This window comes from Dama dama, chromosome 17 (assembly GCF_033118175.1).
Source record: "Dama dama isolate Ldn47 chromosome 17, ASM3311817v1, whole genome shotgun sequence".
Taxonomy (NCBI): domain Eukaryota; kingdom Metazoa; phylum Chordata; class Mammalia; order Artiodactyla; family Cervidae; genus Dama; species Dama dama.
The window spans coordinates 51,361,300-51,385,808 of NC_083697.1; the positions used below are offsets into that span (position 1 = coordinate 51,361,300).

The following is a 24,509-nucleotide window of genomic DNA, read 5'->3' on the forward strand; positions in this document are numbered from 1 at the left end:
GGATACCATGCTTTCTGGTTTCCTTCTACCTTACTAGCTGGCACTCTCATTCACCTTTGCTGATTTCTCTTTATTTTTCTGTCTTACCCTGGAGTATCCCAAGATAAGCCATTGAACCTCTTTTATCCCCCTGTTCTTGCCATTGGTGATCTCGTTTATTCTCATGACTTTAAATACCATCTATACACTGACACCTCCCAGATTTATGTTTGTCTTGTCTTTTTGGTCTTTCTGGACCTCTCCCTTCAACTCCAGGCTTGTGTACCTGGTCCAAACTCTTATTATTACCCTAGACCCATTTCCTGACCACTTTTAGGTTCCTAATTAAAGTACACATCAAACTTTTACTAATATATACATGTGAGCATGCCTTATCCCTCTTGTTCATATTATTTTCCTCTGTAGCACTTACCACCAAATAACATACAATATAGTTTACTTTTTTTCGCCTCTGTCTCCCTTCACAAAAGCATAAGCACTGTAAGGACAGGGATTTGGGATATTTTTTCATTCATGGCTGTATTCTTAGTCTTTAGAACCGTGCCTGCCACATAGTAGATGTTCAAGTACATACTTGTAGGAGGGAAGGAAGGGAGGGAGAGAGGGATGGAGGGATGGAGAGAAGGGGAAGGAAAGAAGGAAGGGAGGGAGAGAGGAGAGAAGGAAGAAACTGCCAAAGGTAGAATCAGGAGGATTTTGGTGAGTGGCTGAATATGCAGGTTGAGTGAGAAGGAAGAATCAAGAATGACTGAGTTTGCAGGCTTTGGATAGTTTTAAGTATTGGTCTTCCAAGATGGCACTAGTGGTAAAGACGTCTCCTGCCAATGCAAGAGACTCAAGAGATGTGGGTTTGATCCCTGAGTCAGGAAGATACCTTGGAGGAGGGCATGGCAATCCACTCTGGTATTCTTGCCTGGAGAATCTCATAGACAGAGGAGCCTGATGGGCTATGGTTCATAGGGTCGCAAAGAGTTGGACACAACTAAAGTGACTTAGCATGCATGGAAGTTAAGATCAGAAACACAGGAAGAATGTATAAGGTTGGAAATAAAGGGGACAGGTCAGAGGATTTTTAAAGTGTATTTTTCTCCATAAGAATGTGCTAAGATGAGAGTCCTTAGCCAAGCATGAAACTAAACCAGAAGAAGTCTTTGTTTATTTTTCTCCCAGTATTCTCTGATTGCAAGTGAGGTTATCAGCACTGTGTTGGTCACTTACTTAGAGAGTGCTTGTTAGGTGCCAAGAACTGCTCTAGATGCTTTATGTACTTTATAGCCAGTTCTTACAACAGATAGCTTTATTTCTGTTTTATAGATGAAGAAGCAGAGGCTCAGAGCTCAAACTATACCTTATAGCTACCAGGACCCAGGCTAGGTCTATTCCATTTCAAAGCCTTGTAAGCCTAATTGTTCTTTGGTTTATGAAAATTTAAATCAGGGCAGAGGATTTCAAAAAGTGATTCTTGAAGTTTTATCATTTGAAAATTCTCCAGATTAGTTTGGATCAAAATACAAGACATACCACAACTTTTAAAATTGCACAATAATTGTGAATTAAAGTGATTTTTCCAACAGACATGCATCATTTCTTATATGCTTTTTATTACATAAATGACTTATTTCTCAGAAACATCCATTTTAAATATCTTTTCAAAAACTAAAGGAAGCTTTAGTCCATGTAAATCTTATGCAGCTGTATGTAGAAATGATAGGTGTAATTCTGCTATAAAACTGTAGTTCAGACTTACACATCCAGCTTATACTTACACTCCCAACTTTTCTAAATAAAGTAAATCATTACATATGTAATCTCATCCACATAAGGTTCAATTTTTACTTAAGTAGTAAGTAATCAAAGTTGAATTTTCTAGTTAATTTGATTCAAACTGTCATCTTCATACAGTCACAACATTTCTAGCAAATTTACAGTTGAACTGTAACTTCATTACAGATACAAAATTGAATCTCAGAAGTTAAAACAGCTCAGGTTAAGATAGGAGTTGGCAGCTCGTTGCTTGCATGCTGGGGTTGCACGTCAGTACATAATGTGTAACATCCCATCTCTGGCTTATCATCAGAGCCACGCTACAGTCACCGATGTTCTCTCAAGAGCAGTTTCAGACATCTTGTCTTCTCTAAGGCATTAGGGATTTGAGGGGTATATATTTAAGCACAGAATTTCTCCTAACATTGCTATGTTCCCACCAGTTTCAAAGAGAAAGTTAATACAAATGTTTCTTTAGGAACTGTCTTCCCCCTAGGCAATGATAGAAGGATATTTGTAAGTATACTTCCTTTTGCATTACTTATTCTATTTATTTGTATTTATTTATTTTATTTGTATTAGCTTATTAGTAGTTATTTATTATTACATTAATTGTATAATTTTATTAGTTATATTAGTTGTATTAGCTGATTGGTGCTGCTATAGCAAATTAACATAAATTTAGTGGCTTAAAACAAAACAAATATATTCTCCTACAGTTCTGTCTGAAGACTGTAAGTTTTTTGAAATGGGCTTTAGTGGGCTAAAATCAAGCTGTTGTCAGGGCTGTCTGTGTTTCTTCAAGGGACTCTGGGAAAGAGTGCCTTTCCTTGAATAAGAAAAATAAAGTTATAGATGCCAGAAAGGATACAAAATTATCATCAAATATAGGTATATAGAAATTCAAAGGAATTAACTGAAAACCATTGGAATTATAATTCAGTTAAATACCTGTTTACCAAATAAAATATTGAAATCATTTATTCTTTTAAATATGAGAAATAATCATTTGGTATATATAATGGAAAGTAAAGAGCCAGGCAACATAAGTCCTTTATTCCTGAAGAGGATCTGGGCCGCACGTCCCAGTGGCCACTACAGACTGCCCCCATCTTAGTCCCCATCATTGTCTTAATCTTCTGCAGGGCTTCCCTGCTTCTGCCCTTGCCCCGCCGTGGCCAGTTCTCTTCATAGTAACTAGAGGAATCCGTATAAAGTAAGTTAGATCGTTGACTATTCTGCTGAACTTTGCAGTGGAGCTGCACTTCACTCCCAATGAAAGTCAAGACCCTGACGATGCCTTGCATAATTTGGCCTCTTTTCCTCTCTCACGTATCTCTTCCCACTCATCTGCTCCAGCCACACTTGGTTTCTCCAGCACATCAGGCACACTTCTGCCTTAGCACTGCTGTGATTATCGGCTTTTCTGCCTGGCATGCTCTTCTCCCTGGTATCTAAATGTTAATGTCCTCAAGTTCTTTTAAGTCTTCCATCAGATGTTACCTTCTCAATGAAGTTCACCCTGATTGTTCTCTTTAAAATGGCAGTTGCCCTTCCTTACCCTGCCTCTACTTCGTTCCTGTAGCACTTACCAACCAATATGTTATATAGTGTAGTTATTTACAATGTTTGCTATTTATCTCCCGCCCCAATCAGGCTCCTTAAAGGAGGTTTTTTGTTTGTCTCTTTGTCTGTTTCCTTTGTCATATCCCAAGCACCAGAGCACAGAGGGGTGAACCTGATTAGGAGTTGCAGCAGGTTGAATAAGTGTTGGTCAGTCTTCGATCTGTAAGAGTCAGGTAGGAGTGACTAGGGAACGAGAGAGGCATCTTTCAAAAAGATAATGGCTGAGAATTTTCCAGAAATGAGGATGAACACAATTTCACAGTGAAGACACATGGTGGTCTTAAGCCATAGAAATAAAGACAAACCCAAAATTAAATATACTGGGGGGAAAGCTACAGAATATGGAATAAAATTTAAAGTAGTAGGAATAGTAATAAATAGTGACTGCAGCTAACATTGTAATAATACTCACCATGTGTTAGGCACTGCTTTAAGCACTTTATGTCTATTAATTAAGTCCTACCGTAGACATTGAAGTAGGTATTAATATTGTATATGTATGACGTAGAGGAGAGGAGACTCTAAGAAGTCCAGTAACTCGCCTGGTATCACACATCTAGTAAGTGGTGGGGGTATATTTTGGACTCCAGCAGTTTAGTTTCAAAATAAATTTCAGATGAGCTAATGATTTTATTACCAAATGATTTTATCAAATTGCTAAACAAAATTTCCTGATTTTGCCAGGAGGCCCTAGATTATCCTGTTGGTTGTTGTTTGGTTAGTCACAAAGTCATGACCGGCTCTTTGTGACCCCATGGACTGTAACTCACCAGTCTCCTCTGTACATGGGATTTCCCAGGCAAGAATACTGGAGTGAGTTGCCATTTCCTTCTCCAGGGAATCTTCCCAACCCAGGGATCGAACCCAAGTCTCCTGCACTGGCAGGCATATTCTTTACCACTGAGCCACCTGGGCTACGGTGGCAACATGCAAATCCAAAAATCTCAGCAACTTAACACAACAGAGGTTTATTTCTTGCTCATGGTCATATTCATCCCAGGTAGGATGGGGACGTAGCTCTGTCATCCTCACTCCGGGACCCAGGTTAATGGCATAACCACAGTCTGGGACACTGATGGTTTCTGTGCAGAGGGAAAGAGGGACCCTGGTTGACTACTCTGGTTCTTAGAGCTTCCATTTGGAAACTTTCAAATGACACACACCTATTTTGTTGAGTAAAGAGCAAATCTCATGGCCACACCTAACACCAAAGTGGACAAAAAATATAAGCTGACATATGTTCTCTAAGGGAAAGAACCAGAAATATTTGGTGATAAACACCACATACTTCATAGTTTAGGTGAATATGTATAGTAGGCTGATAAATGCGGAAAGGGACTTTCAAAGTGTGAAAGTATTGGTAGATTTGAGCATATAAAAATTAAAAATACCTGTGTCAAAGATAATTAACAAATCATTGAGCAAAGCCATTTATAACATATAATTTGACCATATGTTAGTGTCTTTAATATGTAAAAATTTAAACAAATCAGTAATTTAAAAAACATCAATTTTAAAGTGGACTAAGATGATGAACTGGAAAATAATGAAAAAATACAAATGGAAAAGTGGTCAGCCTCATTAGTAACTAAAGCACGGTACCATTTCTTTACCTATAAGATGATAATAAACCATTTTGATGAGAGTAAGAGAAAATGTGTACTATCTTACTGATGTCCATGTTAAAAACAAAAGCAAAATATTTCTGAAAGGCAGTTTTGCTATGTGTGTGAAGAATTTTAGATTTAAAATGTCCATCACTATGTCCAGATAACTAGTCCAGTTTTAGAAATTTAAGTAAAGGTGTACATAAATATTTAGCTATAAAGAAGTCCACTGCAACATTATTTGTAGCTGGGGAAAAGTGGAAATAATTAAATGTTCAACAATAAAAGGTTATATATTATTCATCTACACAGTGAAATATTCTGCAGCATTAAAAATGTGGGTAGAAAATACTTACTTTATAATATTGAAATAGAGTATAGGATAGTATGCATTATCCTGTTTTGTTTGAAAATGTATATATGTATGTATAAGAACAATCTGAAAGGATATACATTAAAACATTAACACTGGTGGGTTTGTAGGTGTTTTTTCTTTTCTTTGATTATTTGTATTTCTAACTTTTTCTGTTTTTTGTCATAAACATGTATTGCTCTGTAGTCTTTAAAGTGAGAATAAGTTAGTGGCAGTGGTCAGTATGCGTCTTGCCTTTGGGCCTGACTGATGCCCAGTCTGCGTAAGTGTCCTGTTTCTAAAGCTGGGCCCCTTCTCCTGTCTTGGAGCCATGGTTCCTCTCCGTTCGCTCCTGCTGCTCGTCCAGGCCTCCTTTGTGCCTGTGCTCTGTTAACTGGGCTTCTGCCTTTTCTGTTATTCCCAAATTCTTTTCTCAGTGACTTTTTTTGAATCCCACATCTTCCAATACCAGGACCCAGATTTCCTATCACTAATCCCCTTCCTGGGGATTGGTCCCCTGTGCCAAAATTCCAAGCTGAAATCAGCAGTTCAGGTCCTCTTACTGGACATCTTTGATTTTGACTGTCTCTCCTACCTGCCTTCACCTCCAGGTAGAGGGGTCAGGACACCCAGCTTCTAACATGTGTTGGACTGCCACTTGTTCTGCTGCTGCTAACCTCTTTTAGATACCTTGAGTCGCCTTCCCCCCACCTCTGACATCCCCACTGCCAGCTGCCACATCCCAGCAATGAGCCGAGTTTGTTTCCTGAACTTTCCAAACTGCTATATGCCATGTAGTTACCAAGGGTCCCGCCTCTACATTCTTTATCTTATTAAATTTCTCCCAGTTGGTTCTTTTTTCCAGATAGAAAATACACTAATCAACTGGGTAATACAGAATCAACTGGTAGGTAGCAGCTAGCGTTTTCTCCTGTTGTCCGAGGTTTCAGTGACCTAACAGTGAGAAACCTCTGGATGAACTTGGGCCATTGCACTTGGTTCTCTGCTGTAACACTTCCCACAGGTGTCCAGTAGAGGGCGCGCTGCCCATTGGCACGTGCTGTACTGAGCCTGAGGGCGTCGATCTGCCTCAGTACCTCATAAGCAGACATAGCAATGAATTGCCTGTTATAAAATAGTGCTTAATTGTTTGTTTTTTTCCAATGTTGTACCCAGGTATTACTTTGTTTTTCCCGAGATACATCTGTATTGAGTCATTTTGCATACAACAGTGCTTCACCACCGAAATCATATATAAGAGGTAAACTTTACTTAATTAAAGGAAGTATTCTTTAGCACTTACATAATCATACCAAGACTGCTCATTTTATAGCATATATTATGTTGTCAAAGTTTTTTATTGTAAATTATTTAAAAAGATGTCTCTCAAGTTATTGTAACCATCCTTTTACTCGCAAGCAACTTGTCACAAATCACCGGAAAGTGGATCCCCAAAACAGTGTTTAAAGTTACCTTCTTTATTTTTCCTGTTTGCTCTATCCTCTGTTGCAGTTTTTGTCATATATGTTGATTTTTATTCCCCCTTCTCACTATGACTTTATCATTTGAATTTGCTTTTTCTACCTTTTTTTGCCTTCTTTATTCCTTCTCTCAATGTTACACCACACTTAAAAGTTTGATATAATTTATATGCAATTAGCATTCTGATTTCTATTTAGTGCTTTCTTATCTTTATCACTAGCTGCCTACAAGGTAATGCTATTTCAGTATCTTGCTGTCACCTGACAACTAAGCTAATTGTCAGCTAAAAGACTTTCCCCTGATTTCTCATTTTTATTAAGTAGTGAATTCCCAACACTGAAAGCCTGTAAACCTATTGTGTATGGTTTTTCTGCTGTTCCCATAAAGAAAGAAGCTGTTTGCCTGTATCTCCTAAGTCCGACTGTCTGCGTGATTCCCACACCCCTTGCCCTAAGACAGGCTCACATTCCCAGTGCTAGGATCAGGCTCCCCCCAAACTTGGGGGCTCTCTCAGTCACACTGCTTCTACACTGAATTGATAGAAACATTTGGTTTGCTTGTTTGTTTCTTTAACATCATCTGCCGAAAACTGATTGTAGAGCTTAATTATCTAAGGGACTCACCTCTAAAGTCAGCCAGGATTTTAAGGCCCTGTCTTAACCTATCTAACTTTGGCTCCCTGTTTATTCCACATTACCGCATATTCACTCTAAATCTCTATATATTCCCTGCACAAAAGGAAGGACTCCTTTTCCTTCACCCCCAAAATCATAGGTTCTTGAAGAACTAGTCTATATCTCACAGTATCAGAAAAACAGATTATTTCCTTCTATGTGGGGAAAAACCCAGTTCTTTCCTACTGTATTTCCCAGTAGTGTGTTTACTACTCACACAAAACACTTCACTTCTGACACTTTGTTTACATGTATGTGGGAGTTTTGCCACATACATGTGGCAAGTCTTGGCACCACCTGGGTATCCTACGGTTGAACTCAATTCTAATACTGTCTGCCTAGAGATGGTGACAGATCCCATAGATTAGGGACTCAGTCCCACAATACTGCCCCCCTCCACACGTACACACACACACACACACACACACACACACACTCTCACACACTCTTCAGACACCAGTCACAAGCATAGGTTGTCGCCTGTGCTTCTGACCAACTGGCTATAGGTTGGAGGTTCCAACAAACCCCTCTTTGGGTTTGATTAATTTTCTAGGGTGGCCCACAGAACTCAGGGAAATATGTACTTTAATTTACCAGCTTGTTAAAGGATATGATAAAGAATACAAATGAACAACCAGATGAAGAGATACATAGAGCTAGCTCTGGGAGGGTCATGAGAACCTAAGTTTCTGTCCTGTGGAATTGGGATGTGTTATCTTCCCACTGTTGACCTGTTTGCCCACCTGAAAGCTCTTTGAACCCCATACTATTGGGGTTTAAGTCTTCCTCACATTTTTTGAAAGTCGCTTAGTTATGTCTGCCTCTTTGCAACCCCATGGACTGTAGCCCCATGGACTGTAGGCTCCTCTGTCCATGGAATTTTCCAGGCAAGAATACTGGAGTGGGTAGCCATTCCCTTCTCCAGGAGATCTTCCCAACGTGGGGATCAAACCCAGGTCTCCCACATTGCTGATGGATTCTTTACCGTCTGAGCCACCAGGGAAGCCCACATAGGCATAATCAATTATTAAATACCATTTCCAGTCCTTCTAGAGTATCGGGGGTAAGACTGAAAATTCCAAGCTTCTAATCATGGCTTGATCTTTCTGGTGACAAGCCCCCATTCAGGAGCCCACTCAGGTCACCCCAATAGAATAAAAGATACTCTTAATGCTAGTTTCATTTAGAAATTGAGAAGGGTTTCAGAAGCCTTGTGTCAGGGACAGCGTCAAAGACAAATACTAGCATAAGAGATGCTCCTAGTGCTCTTATCAAACCTAGGAAATATCAAGGATTTCAGGAGCTCTGTGCCAGCAACCAGGGGCAGAGACCAATAATACATTCTCTGTTGTCTCTTACTCACCAAGTCCACTAATCTCTCATCAATTTCCCTCTCCTCTAAACCTCTAAAACACTTAAAGCCTGTGCCAGAAAATTCAGCAAACATATCTTAATGTTCCCTGTTTTAGTCTGGATTATAAGCCCTATGGTTCAAGGACCAGTTTACATCTATTCTTTTGCCTCTTGGCACCTAGCCCAGTATTGAGTAGTCAGCAGGTATTCTCTATCATCCATCCCTCTAGATACCTATCAACCTAGCATCTATCTGTCATTTCATTTTCTTCTTACTCACAAGATCAATCCTTGTTGTCTCCACCTTAACCTAAACTGCTTATCCAGTTCTCCATTTTTTCTCTGCCACCATTCCCAACAAGAACTACAAAAATTGTTTTAATTAAAATCTTGCCTTAAAGTCAAATGCAAAAATGCATATGTCTTTTCAGTAGACTCAACAGTGTTGGAAAAACTGTCAAGATAAACATTACCTACTTTTTCACACTTCAGTGGAAGGTGGGAAAAACCTCAGACCTTTAAACATTTTGAGGAAAAAAATTTTAAACTCCTTTAAACATTTAGTTATGGTGAATATACTTTAATTTTCTGAGACAATAGTGATTTCAAATATTTTTTCTGTGACTCAGACAGTAAAGAATCTGCCTGCAGTGCAGGAGACCCAGATTTGATCCCTGGATCAGGAAGATCCCCTAGAGAGGGGAACAGCAACCCACTCCAGTGTTCTTGCCTGGAGAATCCCATGGACAGAGGAGCCTGGCGGGCTGTGGTCCATAGAGTCACAAAGAGTTGGACATGACTAAGCAACTTTCACACTTCAGACCATATTAATTGTTTAAGGACTCAGAAAATATGACCACTGTTCAGCGATAGATATTTAATTTAAACTCTTCTGCCCATTGCATAAAAATGGTAAACTAATGAGGTATTACAAAGCTTAGATTTACTTTAAAGACAAAAATAAAATTACTTATAATTAATACAGCAGTTCTGTGCTTACAAATAGATGCTGCTCTTCCTAAGTGCTTAAGGAGCTTGAAAACGTTTTTTAAATTATTTGCATTACTTACCTTGTACTTAAGTTTTCATTATTAACCTTCATTGATGAAAGGATTTGCTGATACCAAAAGATTGGCTGGCATATTTTCAAATTAATTTCTTATCATGAAATGAAAGGAGAGTGTACTATACTAGTTTTTAAAATTCCATTAATTATTAGTATATTCACAAAATTAGTTAATTTTTAAAGTTTTTCCTATTTTATTTAACAATATTGGAACTGTGTGTTTTTTCTCTTACAGGAAAACTAGGACTAGAAGAATATGCTGTCTTTTATCCACCAAATGGTAAGAGTAATGTTATTGCTTCCTCTAGTGGGAAATAGGAAAATTACAACTTTTGTAATAGGAATGTGACTTTATTATTCTCTGTCTTTAAATGAACAATAATTTATCATCTAAAATAAACCTTCTGTAGAACAACTATTCTAATGAATTTTTCCATATTTGTGGTAGGTTTGTGCTGAACTGTGCATAGCCTTTCTGATTTCCCTTGAGACCAGTAAGAGTATTTGTGAGCAAGCTAAGAAGACTCCGGTGTCTCAGTGCAGGGCACTTAGCTTCCCTCTGAAGGACACTAATTCATCTGTCCAGTACCTTCCTGTGACTACTGGAGCAGCGCCCTAATGAGTGGATCGCCATGTATTGCACTTTGTTGTTCTCATGATTTGACAAGTGTGGTGTTGGCGGTGGTGATTTAGTCGCTAGGTCGTGTCTGACTTTTGAGATCCCGTGGGCTGTAGCCTGCCAGGCTCCTCTGTCTATGGGATTCTCCAGGTGAGAATACTGGAGTGGGTTGTCATTTCCTTCTCCAGAGGATTTTCCCCACCCAGGAATCAAACCCAGGTCTCCTGCCTTGCAGGCAGATTCTTTACCGACTGAGCTAGGAGGGAAGCCTCTTGACAAGTGTAGTATTTGTGAAATCAAAAATATTTCAAGAAATGTAACTCCAAAAATGTGTATTTTGGTTAAAGTAATCAAATGTATGATGACCTTCTTTTGAAATTCTTAGTTTTAAAGATATGCTTCTTGGAAAAGCACTATATAGCAGTCCTTATTATGATAATATAAAGTGGCATCCTGAAGAAGTTCTTTTACTCCAGCAGAGTTAAGAACATGGGCTTTGTAATCCTATAGACCTGGGTTCAGATCCCAGTTCTTTCAGCTCACCCTATGACCTTGGGTAAGTTATGCATTTCGCCAGACTTCAGATTCGTCATCTGTAGCACATGGGTAACAGACTAAAGGAGATACACATAGGAAGCAGCACAGTGCTGGCTGTGTGGTGAGTGCCCAACAAACGCGACTTACAGGCTGCGCTTAGCTTCTTCAGGGACCAGCCCCGTGAAACTCACGGACGGTGCTGGGAAGGTGCAAGGCTGTCTCCTTGCACCTCTCGGGGTGCTGTCCCACTTCTGTCCCAGGCCACCCGCCTCTGCTCCTCCTGAGCGCTGGAGTTCCAGGGGTCCTTCTGCTGCTCTTCTTTCTTCTCCCCAGGGTAGCTCTTCTTTTCAATCATTTTCCTAGGACTTCTTATCTGCTCTCTTGCTTCTGTTTGTTAATTATTCTTCTATTTATTAATTCAGTTCTGACTTCTACATTATTTAACTCAAACTTAACATGTCTTAAGCTAAAGTAAGTTAATTTTCATATTTATAAAAGAAAAAAAAAAAGCAAACTTAAATTTAAAAAAACAGAACAACAACAACAAAAACCCAAACAGTGAACTATTTCTCTCTCAGTTAAGTGTGCCTGCCAGTCATTCAAGGCCTAACATCTGGTAGTCATCGCGATTCTTTTCAGTTTTGGATCCTCTTCCTCCAACAAATCATGAGGATATTCCAATTTTATCTTCAGAACCCATCTGGGACCCTCGTGGCATCATCATAACTACTACCTTGCCCTCAGTCAGCCTTTAGACACCAGTAGACGCAGAGTACATCATGAGAAACGCTGGGCTGGAGGAAGCACAAGCTGGAATCAAGATTGCCGGGAGAAATACCAATAACCTCAGATACGCAGATGACACCACCCTTATGGCAGAAAGTGAAGAAAAACTCAAGAGTCTCTTGATGAAAGTGAAAAAGGAGAGTGAAAAAGTTGGCTTAAAGCTCAACATTCAGAAAACTAATATGGCATCCAGTCCCATCACTTCCTGGCAAATAGATGGGGAAACAGTGGAAACAGTGGCTGACTTTATTTTTCTGGGCTCCCAAATCACTGCAGATGGTGATTGCAGCCATGAAATTAAAAGATGCTTACTCCTTGGAAGGAAAGTTATGACCAACTTAGGTAGCATATTAAAAAGCAGAGACATTACTTTGTCAACAAAGGTCCGTCTAGTCAAGGCTATGGTTTTTCCAGTAGTCGTGTATGGATGTGAGAGCTGGACTGTAAAGAAAGCTGAGTGCAGAAGAATTGATGCTTTTGAACTGCAGTGTTGGAGAAGACTCTTGAGAGTCCCTTGGACTGCAAGGAGATCCAACCAGTCCATCCTAAAGGAGATCAGTCCTGGGTGTTCATTGGAAGGACTGATGTTGAAGCTGAAACTCCAATAGTTTGGCCACCTGATGCAAAGAGCTGACTCACTGGAAAAGACCCTGATGCTGGGAAAGTTTGAGGGTAGGAGGAGAAGGGGACAACAGAGGATGAGATGGTTGGATGGCATCACCGACTTGATGGACATGGGTTTAAGTAAACTCCGGGACTTGGTGATGGACAGGGAGGCCTGGCGTGCTGTGGTTCATGGGGTCGCAAAGAGTCGGACAGGACTGAGCGACTGAACTGAACTGAACTGAACTGAGACAGGCTTTTCTAGCCTTGTTCTGTTTTTTTGCAGTGCTGTCTGAGTTATATATCTAAAAGGAAGAGCTGAAATTTGTCATTTTCTCCCTAAAGTTTTCTTAATGGCTCCACATTTCTTTATAAGCAATATCCAAGCCTCTCAGCAAGCATAAGAAGGTCCGTCTTGACTCTGGCCCCTATTCAGTCTAACTTCTAGCTTCATTTCTCACAATTTCCTATTTTACTTTTTAAAAAATCACAAAATATCAAATTAGTAATTCTTTATACAAGCATACTCTCACAGAAGCAGTATGCTGCTTCCTGCCTCGTTACCTCTCCTGTTTCTGTGATTGCAGTAGCCCACTCAACCTTTCTTCACCTGGCTGTCCTCCAGGTTCAGCTCAGGCATGATCCTCTTCAGGAAACTTTCCCTGGACCCCCAGGTGAGGTTAAGGGCCCTTCTTCTAGACTCTCATAGTACCCACTGTGAAAATCTTTGCTATCTCTTATTATATTTTCTTGGCATTGGTTGTTTATGCTTTATCAGCCCTTCTACATTGCAGGCCTTGCGAGGTTCAGGACTGTAGCATTCACTTTTGTTCCTCCAGGATCTCGTTTTAGTAGGACTTTAAGGAGCATTTAAAAAGCCAAATTAGAGGCTTTTAAATTTTAACATGTATGTGTAACCTTTGTTACATCTATCTCCCCAGAAACTTAATTTTATAGTTATATAAGGATTGAGAAGTAAAAAATAATTATCTCTGAAGGGCCAAATGAGATGTCCATGGAATCAAGTTCCTTTCCTCTATTCATAGAAGAGGTTTTCCAACTTAGTTTACCATATATTAGCTTTTATTTGACACACATGCCTAACAAAGTTGGTTTACGGGTTTTTATACTCCTGTTAAAAAAAAAAAAAAAAAAGAAGAGTGAAAAGAAGCTGATATAGATTGGAGAATGACTAACAACAGTAGAAGTGAAAATCAGAGACCTCACAAAGGAAAATAGAAAAGCTATAAAACAGCATATAAAAAAGCACACCCGCGAATCAGTCTGGGACCATTTTATGTAAAAGCCAATAGCCCTCTTCCCTTTAAAAAAGTATCATTAGGTTGTAACACGTTATATGGCAATTTGAGACTTTCATGATGAGCTTAAGGCACCAAGAGGTAAAACAGTGTGACAGCAGCAGCAGTGACAGCGGTCACCAGTGCCCGCTCACATTCCCCGTGCAGGGCTATGTAGGGGGGCGCGCTCAGCACACGACATGCGTTCATTCACTTAATCCTTGGGAGAACCTGCTCAGGCAGCCACTAGCATCATCCCCACTCACAGACGGAGGGGCTGAGGCACAGACTGCTAACCTGCCCAGCTGGTGAGCGGCAAAGCCAGACTCTGAATGCCAGCTCTTTGACTTCAGAAGCAGTATTTACTTATTTTTTTTAATTTTATTTATATATTTTTGGCTGTGCTGGGTCTTCATTGCTGTGTGGGCTTTTTTTTTTCTAGTTGTCGCAAGTGGGAGCTGCTCTCAAGTTGCCGTGTGTAGGCTTCTCATTGCAGTGGCTTCTCTTGTTGCAGAGCGCAGACTCTAGGTGCTTCAGTAGTTAGAGCGCATAGAGAAACTGGCCCACGGGCTTAGTTGCTCTGGAGCATGTGGGATCTTCCCAGGCCAGGGATTGAGCCCTGTTCTCCCGCGTTGGCAGGCAGATTCTTTACCACTGAGCCACCGGGGAAGTGCCAGAATCAATAATCTTAATCACCACGTCCTACTACCTCAGAACAATGTTACTGAATTCACTGAGTATCTTTTAGAAAATTAAGGAGTTCATATATTGAAAAGGTGTGTGTTAACTCAGTTGTTTACTATTCTTTGCGACCCTGTGGACTGTAGCCAGTCAGGCTCCTCTGTCCATGAAATTCTCCAGGCAAGAATACTGGAGTGGATTGCCATTCCCTTCTCCAGAGGATCTTTGAGACCCAGAGATCTAACCCAGGTCTCCTGCACGCAGGCAGATTCTTTACCATCACCATCTGAGCCACCAGGGAAGCCCCATGGAAAGGTGGTTGTTCAGTTGCTCAGTCATGTCCGACTCTTTGCAACCCCATGGACTGCAGCACGCCAGGCTTCCCTGTCCTTCACCATCCCCCAGGGCTTGCTCAAACTTATGCCCATTGAGTGGGTGATGCCATCTGACCATCTCATCCTCTGTCATCCTCATCTCCTCCTGCCTTCAATCTTTCCCAGGATCAGGGTCTTTCCCAGCGTCAGGGTCAGCATCAGTGATTGAACCTGCTCTCCTGCATTGCAGGCCGACTCTTTTACTGCCTGAGCCGCCAGGGAACTGAGACTGAAAAGGTATGTGTATGTCTTAGGTTCTAGAAACAGTCTCATCCAGAAAAAAAAAAAAATAGCTTAATGCTTAATGAAGCAAACTCACTGCTGTTCATAACCTTAATACTTAAGGATCACTTCTTTTCTCAGGCTGTTTTAGAACCTTACCAGAATCAGAGAGGACTCTTCTCTGAGGATAGAGTCTGAAATTTCAGATGCAAAGAGGCAGGGAACACTCAGTCACTGTCCGTTTACTCCTAAGGCAATACTAAGCAACATTTTAATATTATCCGCCCTGTTTTTCGACCTCTGCCAAAGACAGGGTCACTTTGAACTCTCAAGGATGCCTCTGCCGCCACCACCCCACCAAAGGTGGCCTGGCTTCATGGTCACAGGGCCTCACCCAGAGAGCTTTGCCTGCAGCTCAGAGACACACCCTCCATCCCTGACCTGGCAGGCGCTCAAAACGGGGCAGAGGTTTGCTCACTCACTTCCCCTCCTGTGGTCTCCTTTCCGAGGATGGAAATAGATAACAGGCCCCTGTGGCGCTGGACGTCCCAGTGGAAAGACTTTCTCTGGGAGGTTCATCAGACAACTAGTGAGCAAAGATTTCTGAGCTGAAGGAGACTCATCATGGGAAAGTTTTAAGCCTTTCTTTTTATTTTTAGTTCAACATGTGTAACTTGTCCCTGTTCATTTAATGAATACTTATTTGGCCCTGTTCTGGCTCCCTCTTCTAGGTGGGTGAGCCACAGTAAAGGGCACATATAAAGTCCCTGCTATCAAGGACCTCACATTCTAGTGAGGGAGACATCCTATAAACAAGTACACAACTGTTGTTGTTGTTGTTCAGTTGCTCAGTCGTGTCCGACTCTTTGTGACCCCGTGGACTGCAGCACACCAGGCGTCCCTGTCCTTCACCATCTCTCAGAGTTTGCTCAAAATCATGTCCATTGAGTTGGTGATGCCATCCAACCAACTTGTCCTCTGTCATCTCCTTCTCCTCCTGTCTTCTATCTTTTCCAGTGAGTGGGCTCTTTGCATCGGGTGACCAAAGTATTGGAGCTTCAGATTCAGCATCAGTCCCTCCAATGGATACTCAGGGTTGATTTCCTTTTGATTGACTGGTTTGATCTTTTTACTATCCAAGGGACTCTCAAGAGTCTTCTCCAACTCCACAGTTCAAAAGCATCAATTCTTCAGTGTTCAGCCTTCTTTTTATGGTCCAACTCTCACATCCATACATGACTACTGGAAAAACCATAGCTTTGACTAGACGGACCTTTGTTGGCAAAGTATTGTCTCTGCTTTTTAATACGCTGTCTAGGTTGGTCATAGCTTTGCTTCCAAGGAGAAAGTGTCTTTTAATTTCATGGCTACAGTCACCATCTGCAGTGAATTTGGGCCCAAGAAAATAAAGTCTGTCACTGTTTCCACTCTTTCCCCATCTATTTGCCATGAACTGATGGGACCGAATGCCATGATCTTAGCTTTCTGAATGTTGAGTTTTAAGCCAGGTTTTTCACTCTCCTCTTCAACCTTCATCAAGAGGCTCTTTAGTTCCTCTTCACTTTCTGCCATAAGAGAACAAGTAGCTAACGTAAATAAATAACTGAAAATAATTTTGTAGAGTGATAACGTGAACAATTAAAGGGAACAGAAATTAATAGGAGGTAGGGAGGTGGGGAGGGCACAGCTATTATAGAGAAGGGAGTCAGGAGAAATGCCTCTGGGGAGGTAGAATGTGAACAGAGCCCAGAATATGCAGAGGGAGCCACGCAGAGAAGGAGGAGAGCACACCCCACGGGGAACGCACAGCATTTTCAGATCACACTCGGTGATCTGAAGAACAACAGATGGTCACTGTGACTGATGACAGTGAGCAAAACAGAAATTGGTACAAGATGAGGTAGGAGAGGGAGACGGGCCAGGGGCCAGGTCAGGTAGGGAGACAGTCAATCTAAAGTTTTATCCAGTAAGTCCAACGTCTGGGCTTCTTTAGGGGAAGTTTCTATTAATTTATTGTTTTCCTGTGAATGGATCATATTTCCTTATTTATTTGCATGCATAATAATTTTTTTGTTCTTGATAACCAGATATCTTGTGGTAACTCTGAAAATCAGATTTTCTCCCCTCCCAGAACTTGTTGCTGTTGTGGGCTCTTGTTGTTTATGCCTTTTCTGAACTGCTTTTGTAAAAGTTATCTTTTTTTTTTGTATTGAGTGCCCCGTGAAGTCTCTGTTCTGTTAGCTTAGTGACCAGTCAGAAATTTGACAGAGATTTCCTTCTCAAGCCAAAAAAAATTTTCCCAGTCTTTGCTGATTGGACCATGTAGAGGGTCTGCCAAGGCTTAGGCCGTTTACAGCTCTTCCTTGGCTTTCACGTCCTGCTTGCATAGAGCCCAGGAGTCAGGCCAAAACAAAAACTCAAGAGTCTTCTCAGGAAAGATTCTTGGAAGAAATAACAAAAATATATCATTTTAAATCTTGTCAGGTTGATAAATAGCAATATATTTTGTTATCTAAATTAAATAAAAAGATCTCATAATCCAAATTAATTTCATGTGTAACTTTGGACATTAACTGAAAAACTGGTTGTTTAAAATATGATTTCTAGATGTATATTTAAATATGGTTATGTTCTGTTGTTTTGGGAACTTTTAACTACTAAAATAAAGTAACAAAATCATATTCTGAAATTCCAGTTCAGAAAGGTAGCAGAAATAGTAGAAAACAATTTGACCGCTGTCCTAGTGCTTACACTTACTGACCTGTAGGCTACATGTGGAATGAGAATAAACAAAGGAAATGATTATTTCAGCAAATGAATTAAATAAACTGTACTAAGTAATCCCAAATGAAAGAGTGTAAAAATTTGCTTTCAACTGAAGTAATGTTAAAGTGAATCAGATATTAGTGTTATGGTACAACTATAAATGCTAAATATTAATAGAGATGATGAGAAAATTAAGGGAAAATATTTAGTAAGTGCAAAGCATGTTAATAATTTGGGGTATTTTCTGAGTCATATTTACTATTTATATCTCTTCCAGTTCAAGATTTATTTTTGTTGATGATGTTTACCATTCTGGGCTATGTCAAAGGCCCATTGAATCATTACTTTATAAAGTTATTTCTGTTGAATGGAGTAGGCAGTTAATAATTTAGGCTTTCTTCAGTTAGATGAAGGTAGGCTAGGATCTTAAAATAACCATTCGTAGCAGACTTGCAGATCTCTGAGGCCAGATTAGAGATGGTGTCCCAAGCATCCTGATGCTGGTTAGAAGTACACTCTTGGATGAAGGCCAGGTGGATGAAACTTGACCACTGAAACACTGAAGTGGTGAGAGGCAAGGAAAGGATTTTGAAAAACTGGCCAAGAAAGTGACAGGCTTTGAGATCAAAGAAATGTTTTAGGTGGTATGTGCCCTAGAGTGTTAATGAATTCATTGCTTCTTATGCCTCCTACTTTTGTTTGCCAGAATCTGACTTTGTGCTTTTCAACAGAGCAGTCTATGTACACTTTTCTGGAATCTTAAGCCCAGGTTAATCTTGATTAAGCAGAAATAAACCTCTATTTAATACTGTTGAAAGAAAGATTTTCTTAGGTTTAAGCTGATGCTCCAATGTGGTACTCTCCCTTTATAGTATAAAATATAATATAATTAGTGAGCACTGACTATGTACTAAATACTATACTGTAATGCACTTTGATAACATTAACTCATTGGTGCTTTAGTATTATACAGCCCAGTGAAGGTAGTATTATTTAACCTCACTTTTAAAAATGAAAATAGAGACTCAGAGTGTTAGTAACTTTCCTGGAGACACACAAGACCCAAATTCATGTCTGTGTGACTTTGTGGGCCATTTTTAATTTCAACACTGAGTTATTGAGAGCCTCTTGTCTTATATGTTAATTGCTTATTCATAAATGAATCTTACACTTTAATATCATATATAAGCCTTGATTATAATTGCTTAAATTCCCATCATTAACAGCATATATTGAGCATCTCACTTGTAGAAGACAGTATGCTGGATGCTGAAGATAATACACAGTATGAATTGTGGGCCTTGCCTCAAATACCTTATAACCTAGCTGTTTATACAGCAGCTATAGATTTTATAACTTGGGGGAAATGTGGTAAAAGTGTGATTAATCATGAGTCATCTTAAACAGCATTCCTTTTTGCTGTTTGGCAGTTGACTAATTCATTCGCTCTAAGCTTCATAACCAGTCCATCCTAAAGGAGATCAGTCCTAGGTGTTAATTGGAAGGACTGATGCTGAAGCTGAAACTCCAATACTTTGGCCACCTCATGTGAAGAGTTGACTCATTGGAAAAGACCCTGATGCTGGGAGGGATTGGGGGCAGGAGGAGAAGGGGATGACAGAGGATGAGAAGGCTGGATGGCATCACCGACTCAATGGACATGAGTTTGAGTAGACTCCGGGAGTTTGTGATGGACTGGGAGGCCTGGCGTGTTGCGATTCATGGGGTCGCAAAGAGTCGGACACGACTGAGTGACTGAACTGAACTGAAGTTTCATAATGAAAAGTGCTCTGTCCTGATTAAGGTATTCCTACACTTAGGACATCTTTAATTATTATCTGTAGAAGACAAAGATAATGATAGTAACGTCTTCATTTCTTTCTGCCTTAACTTGCTTGCTCAAATGTTTCTGCAGTACTGAACAGAGGAAGTAAAAAGTGCCTTTTCAATGAGAATATAGGGGTTTTGTATAATAGCAGCCAGCTTTAATATTTAGTTTTTAGAAGGATGTAATACATACTTCTATTTCTGTAACGTCAAAATATGCCTTCTATTTATGAACTTATTTTTCTTGCTTAGTTTTTCTTTCACATGTTAACATGATTAGATGAAGATGAACTTTTAAATTTGTTAAAAGTTTATAGTCAGTAAAGGAAATAAAATGAAGCTGCATTTAGGGAAGATAGAAAAAGATGGGTGTTCACAAGAGAAAAGAGACTTAACCAAAGATATAAACAGAGGGAGAGATTAAAGAAGAAAAATCGTCTTTGGGCCCTCTTAAGTGTTCCCTTGAACTAAAGCTGGAGGCTGTAATGTCGTTAAGAATATTGACCTTCAGCGCGTGTCTAATCTGGTTTTCAATTTTTTGTTTTTCGAAAGCAAAAGCCCTTTAGTGGTAGTAGTAGTGTTATTCGCTTAGTTGTATCCGACTCTTTTCAATCCCACAGATTATAGCCCGCCAGTCTCCTCTGTCCATGGGATTCTCCAGGCAAGAATACTGGAGTGGATTGCCATTCCCTTCTCCAGAGGATCTTCCTGACCCAGGGATTGAATCTGGGTCTTCTGCATTGCAGGCGGATTTTTTTATCATCTGAGCTATAGGGAAGTCCTTAAAAGACCTTTAAGTTGGTAAAGAATCTTACCATTCTCATGGTACGATCCTCATATGTTCAGTTTACTTCAGATCTCACAAATTTTTCTGTATTTGCCCTAGACATAATTGTTAAATGTAGAATTCTAGAGTTTGATGATATTTCGGAGACAATCTTAGTCCCTTTTTTTCTTGTTCAGTCACTGTCTGGTCTGACTCTTTGTGACTGTATGGACTGCAGCACACCAGGCTTCCCTGTCCTTCTGCTATCTCCCAAAGCTTGCTCAAACTCACCATGGAGTCAGTGATGCCATCCAACCATCTCATCTTCTGTCATCCCCTTCTCCTCTTGCCCTCAATCTTTCCCAGCATCGGGATCTTTTCCAATGAGGTGGCTCTTTGCATCAGGTGGCCTAAGTATTGGAGCTTCAGCTTTAGCATCAGTCCTTCCAATGACATCAGGTCTTCCAATTAGTCCCTTTTAATGACAACCAATTACTGAAGCTCATGAGGTTTGATCACTTTCCTAAAGTTATCCAGCTAGTTTGATAAGCCCACAGTGGAATCCTCATCTCCCAACTAGATTTCTTGCTCCTTCTCTATCATTTACTTATTCATCTACCCTTCACTCATTCAGCAAGGGAGAAGGAAATGGCAACCCACTCCAGTACTCTTGCCTGAAGAATCCCGTGGACAGGGGAGCCTGGTGGGCTGCTGCATGGGGTCGCACAGAGTCAGACACAACTGAAGCAACTTAGCATGCATGCGTGCATTGGAGAAGGAAATGGCAACCCACTCCAGTATTCTTGCCTGGAGAATCTCAGGGACTGAGGAGCCTGGTGGGCTGCCGTCTGTGGGGTCATACAGAGTCAGACGTGACTGAGCGACTTAGCAGCAGCAGCAGCATTCAGCAAAAGTATATTCATTATTAACCATGTTTGTGGCACCATAAAATGCATAAAAGGTGCATAAAATGTATTTACTGCCCTCTGGAACATTCTGTTAAATTATCGTGATGGAAATATGAACAAAGTGCCATAAGAATTTTTGCAGAAGAATCAGTGTTTAATTAGGATTAAGAGATTGTGGTATGTTTTTCTGAGATTATACTTATCCTTAGCAAGGTTTTGATAGACATTAAAGCAATTCATTGTACAGAATTACTAAGTTCAAAGCTACCACAGTATGAAAATGCATGATGTGTTCTGATGCTGCGTAATCTAGCATGGCTGTACCACAGTAGGTACAGAATCAAGATGACAAAGGAGAGGCAGATATATCTCAGATTGCCATCATGAATGGTTAAGACCAGATCAGAGTTTTTGAATTTCACTCTGTAGACACTTAGCCTATATTATAAGGCTAGAATGTGAATTCCATAAATAGAAAAAATGTTATATTCAGTTTAATTTCTCCAGAGGCTACAGAGTAGGTTTTTAAACACTGGTTAATTGGGTGAGTAGAAACTCAGCAAATATGTGGATGAATGGTAAGGAGAAAATCCTCGATGGATATAGAGGTCTTTTTCATGGCCTCATCAACATTTTAGAAGATAACCTGAACGATTACAAAAGTTTGTTGGAAGGCAGAGAGTTTTGGGAAAGGGTTTCCACTTTGGAGGCTCTTACAGACTATAGGTAAGAGTTCATCAGAGCCTGAACTCAGTCCTGGCATTCAGAAGGAAGTGAACGGTTGAAAAACAGTAGAGGTAGATTCTCTAGGACTTCATATATTCATTCCACAAACACTGAATGAATATCTTTTGTATTTTGGGCATTAAGCTTGCCTTGGAATAGAGATAAATAAGGAATAGTTTTTGTACTCAAGTGATTTATTACATTGGAAGAGAGAAAAACAAAAGTGATTATAATATAGTATAAGAGAACAAAAAATGTCATTCGTTAAGTTCTGACTTTGCATCTAGTGTTATGCTAGGCATATAACATACGTCCTCTTATTTAATCTTTACAGCCTCACTGGTATTGTCCTCATTTTGCAGATAAAGGAAAGTCTGTTCCTAATTTGGAGGGTCCAGGCCATGAGTACAATTGGAAAGTGAAAATGAAAGTCACTCAATTGTGTCTGACTCTGCGACCCCTGGACTCTACAGTCCATGGAATTCTCCAGGCCAGAATGCTGGAGTGGGCAGCCTTTCCCTTCTCCAGGGGATCTTCCCAACCCAGGGATCAAACCCAGGTCTCCTGCATTGCAGGCGGATTCTTTACCAGCTGAGCCACAGGGGAAGCCCAAGAATACTGGAGTGGGTAGCCTACCCCTTCTCCAGCAGATCTTCCCAACCCAGGAATTGAATCAGGGTCTCCTGCATTGCAGGAGGATTCTTTATCAACTGAGCTATCAGGGAAGCCCAGTACAATAGGAAGCCCACCTACTGTAAGCTTAGATTTTCAGAAGTTATAAGTCAAGCTAATAAACTGCTTAGTATATTCTACTTGGCTTTCTTGTCTTGAAAAATATACCTTTATAATAATCTGGGAGGCGAGTTTCAAATTCAGAATTCTTAAGACTCCTCAGAAGTCCCTAGCTTGTGGTATCTCCCACCCACTTCTTACCATGGCTGGTAAGACATACCTGGACAGACAGGTCCAAGCTCTGTTCACACCCTCCACAAGTGTTCACCCTTTGACCGCCTCTCCATCCTGAAGACAGCATACCTCAGAAGAGCAGCTCCACTGAAGAGGATGTGGAGACCCTGGAAGCTGGCTGAGGGCCTTTGGGATGGGGGTTTCAAGAGTCTTGGGTACCTGAGTTTTGGTCTGAAAGGAGGGACATGGATTCTGGGTGAGCGGTATAGTCAGAGGAGGGCCATAACAGGCCTCTTACTCCAAGTCTCCCTGCCTTGGTCTAAGAACAGTACTGGATAAGGAAAAAGGAGAAATGAGCAACCTGAGTATACACAGGTAGGAAGTGGAGCCAGAACTGTGCAGGGCTGTCTAGGTGCAGAGAGGAGGGGGCGCCTCAGTCAGTCAGGGCAAGTCAGCCGATACGAGAGCACTGATCAGTGAGTGAGTGGGGATGGAGAGCAGGGGTCTGTCAGGGGGGCCTTTCTAGAAGGAGTACTGTTTAAAATCTCTAAGGGGTGGGGCTGGGACACGGCTGCAAGTATAGAGGAGCATCTACAGCCCTTTTCCTAAGGTCCAGAAGCTGAAAGGCTGGCAGTCAGTTTGGCAGGATTAGAATTGTGCTTGTAGGGAAGAAAAATGAAGCTGTGTTAGACAGTGGCCGAATCCTGAAGAGTTAAGCCTTCTTTATCATAAAGCAACAAGAAAGGAACACAGTCACATTTAGGTACAAGGGCTGAGAGAGGACTGGAAAGCAAAGCTTTCCTCCTTGACGCCTAGGGAGGCAAGGAGTTGTTTACAGAACTAGACAGTCCAGAAGGAGGCGCAGGAAGCTGGGCTTTTACTGTTCGAATTATGGGTTAATAAGGAGAATGCTAGTGGAAGGAAAGAGAAAACAAGTGTGGCAGAGTCTTGGAAAGTAGCCATATTTAAGAGCTGTGCAGTAGAGAGAACTAGCCCAAAAGACAACAAAACAAAACCAAAACCTGAGCAGCAGAAGCTTCTGAGGCAGGGAGCCTGATCTGTACGGGGCCTGGTGGGCTCAATCTAGAGAAGGGACTTTCAGTTGCTGGGGGGCCAGGACACACACACAGAGGAGACGTTAGCAATCAGGAGTTGGGTTGAGAGGAGTGGAAACCAGATTATAAGGAATTGGGGCTACATGATGAGGAAGTAAGGGCAGTTAATTCAGATCATGTTTTTAGAATTAAGCTTGACTTCAAGAGGAGAGAGATTAGACATTTGTTTGACAGGAATGTAAGGTCCAGGAAAAAACTGGACAAGTCCTCCTTCTCCTCTTCTTCTTGTTATTAGTGAAGGTGTTTACACTGTCTTTGGCTGAAAGGTGGAAGTGAAAATAGAGGCTGGAGAGAGGAGTACTTCCATAATACCTAGCCGCCCCTCTCCTCTGCTCCTCCGCTAGCAGGAGTGAGCGCCCACGCCACCACTCTCTGCCTTCAGGCCATCCACCTCGGGACACTTATCCCGGTTCATGGCAATCACCGCATGAAGCCCGGGGCCTCCAGGTCA

General features: G+C 40.9%; 1 protein-coding gene across 3 annotated transcripts in view; it reads left to right on the forward strand.

Moving 5' to 3' along the window:
• TBC1D19 (TBC1 domain family member 19) overlaps positions 1-24,509 on the forward strand; it is a 135,439-nt gene that overhangs the window by 89,424 nt on the left and 21,506 nt on the right. For all 3 annotated transcript variants that reach the window (XM_061164507.1, XM_061164508.1, XM_061164509.1), the window contains 2 exons: positions 6,526-6,610; positions 10,160-10,204. In XM_061164507.1, the coding sequence (XP_061020490.1) occupies positions 6,526-6,610; positions 10,160-10,204 (130 nt within the window). The remainder of the gene's footprint in view (positions 1-6,525; positions 6,611-10,159; positions 10,205-24,509) is intronic.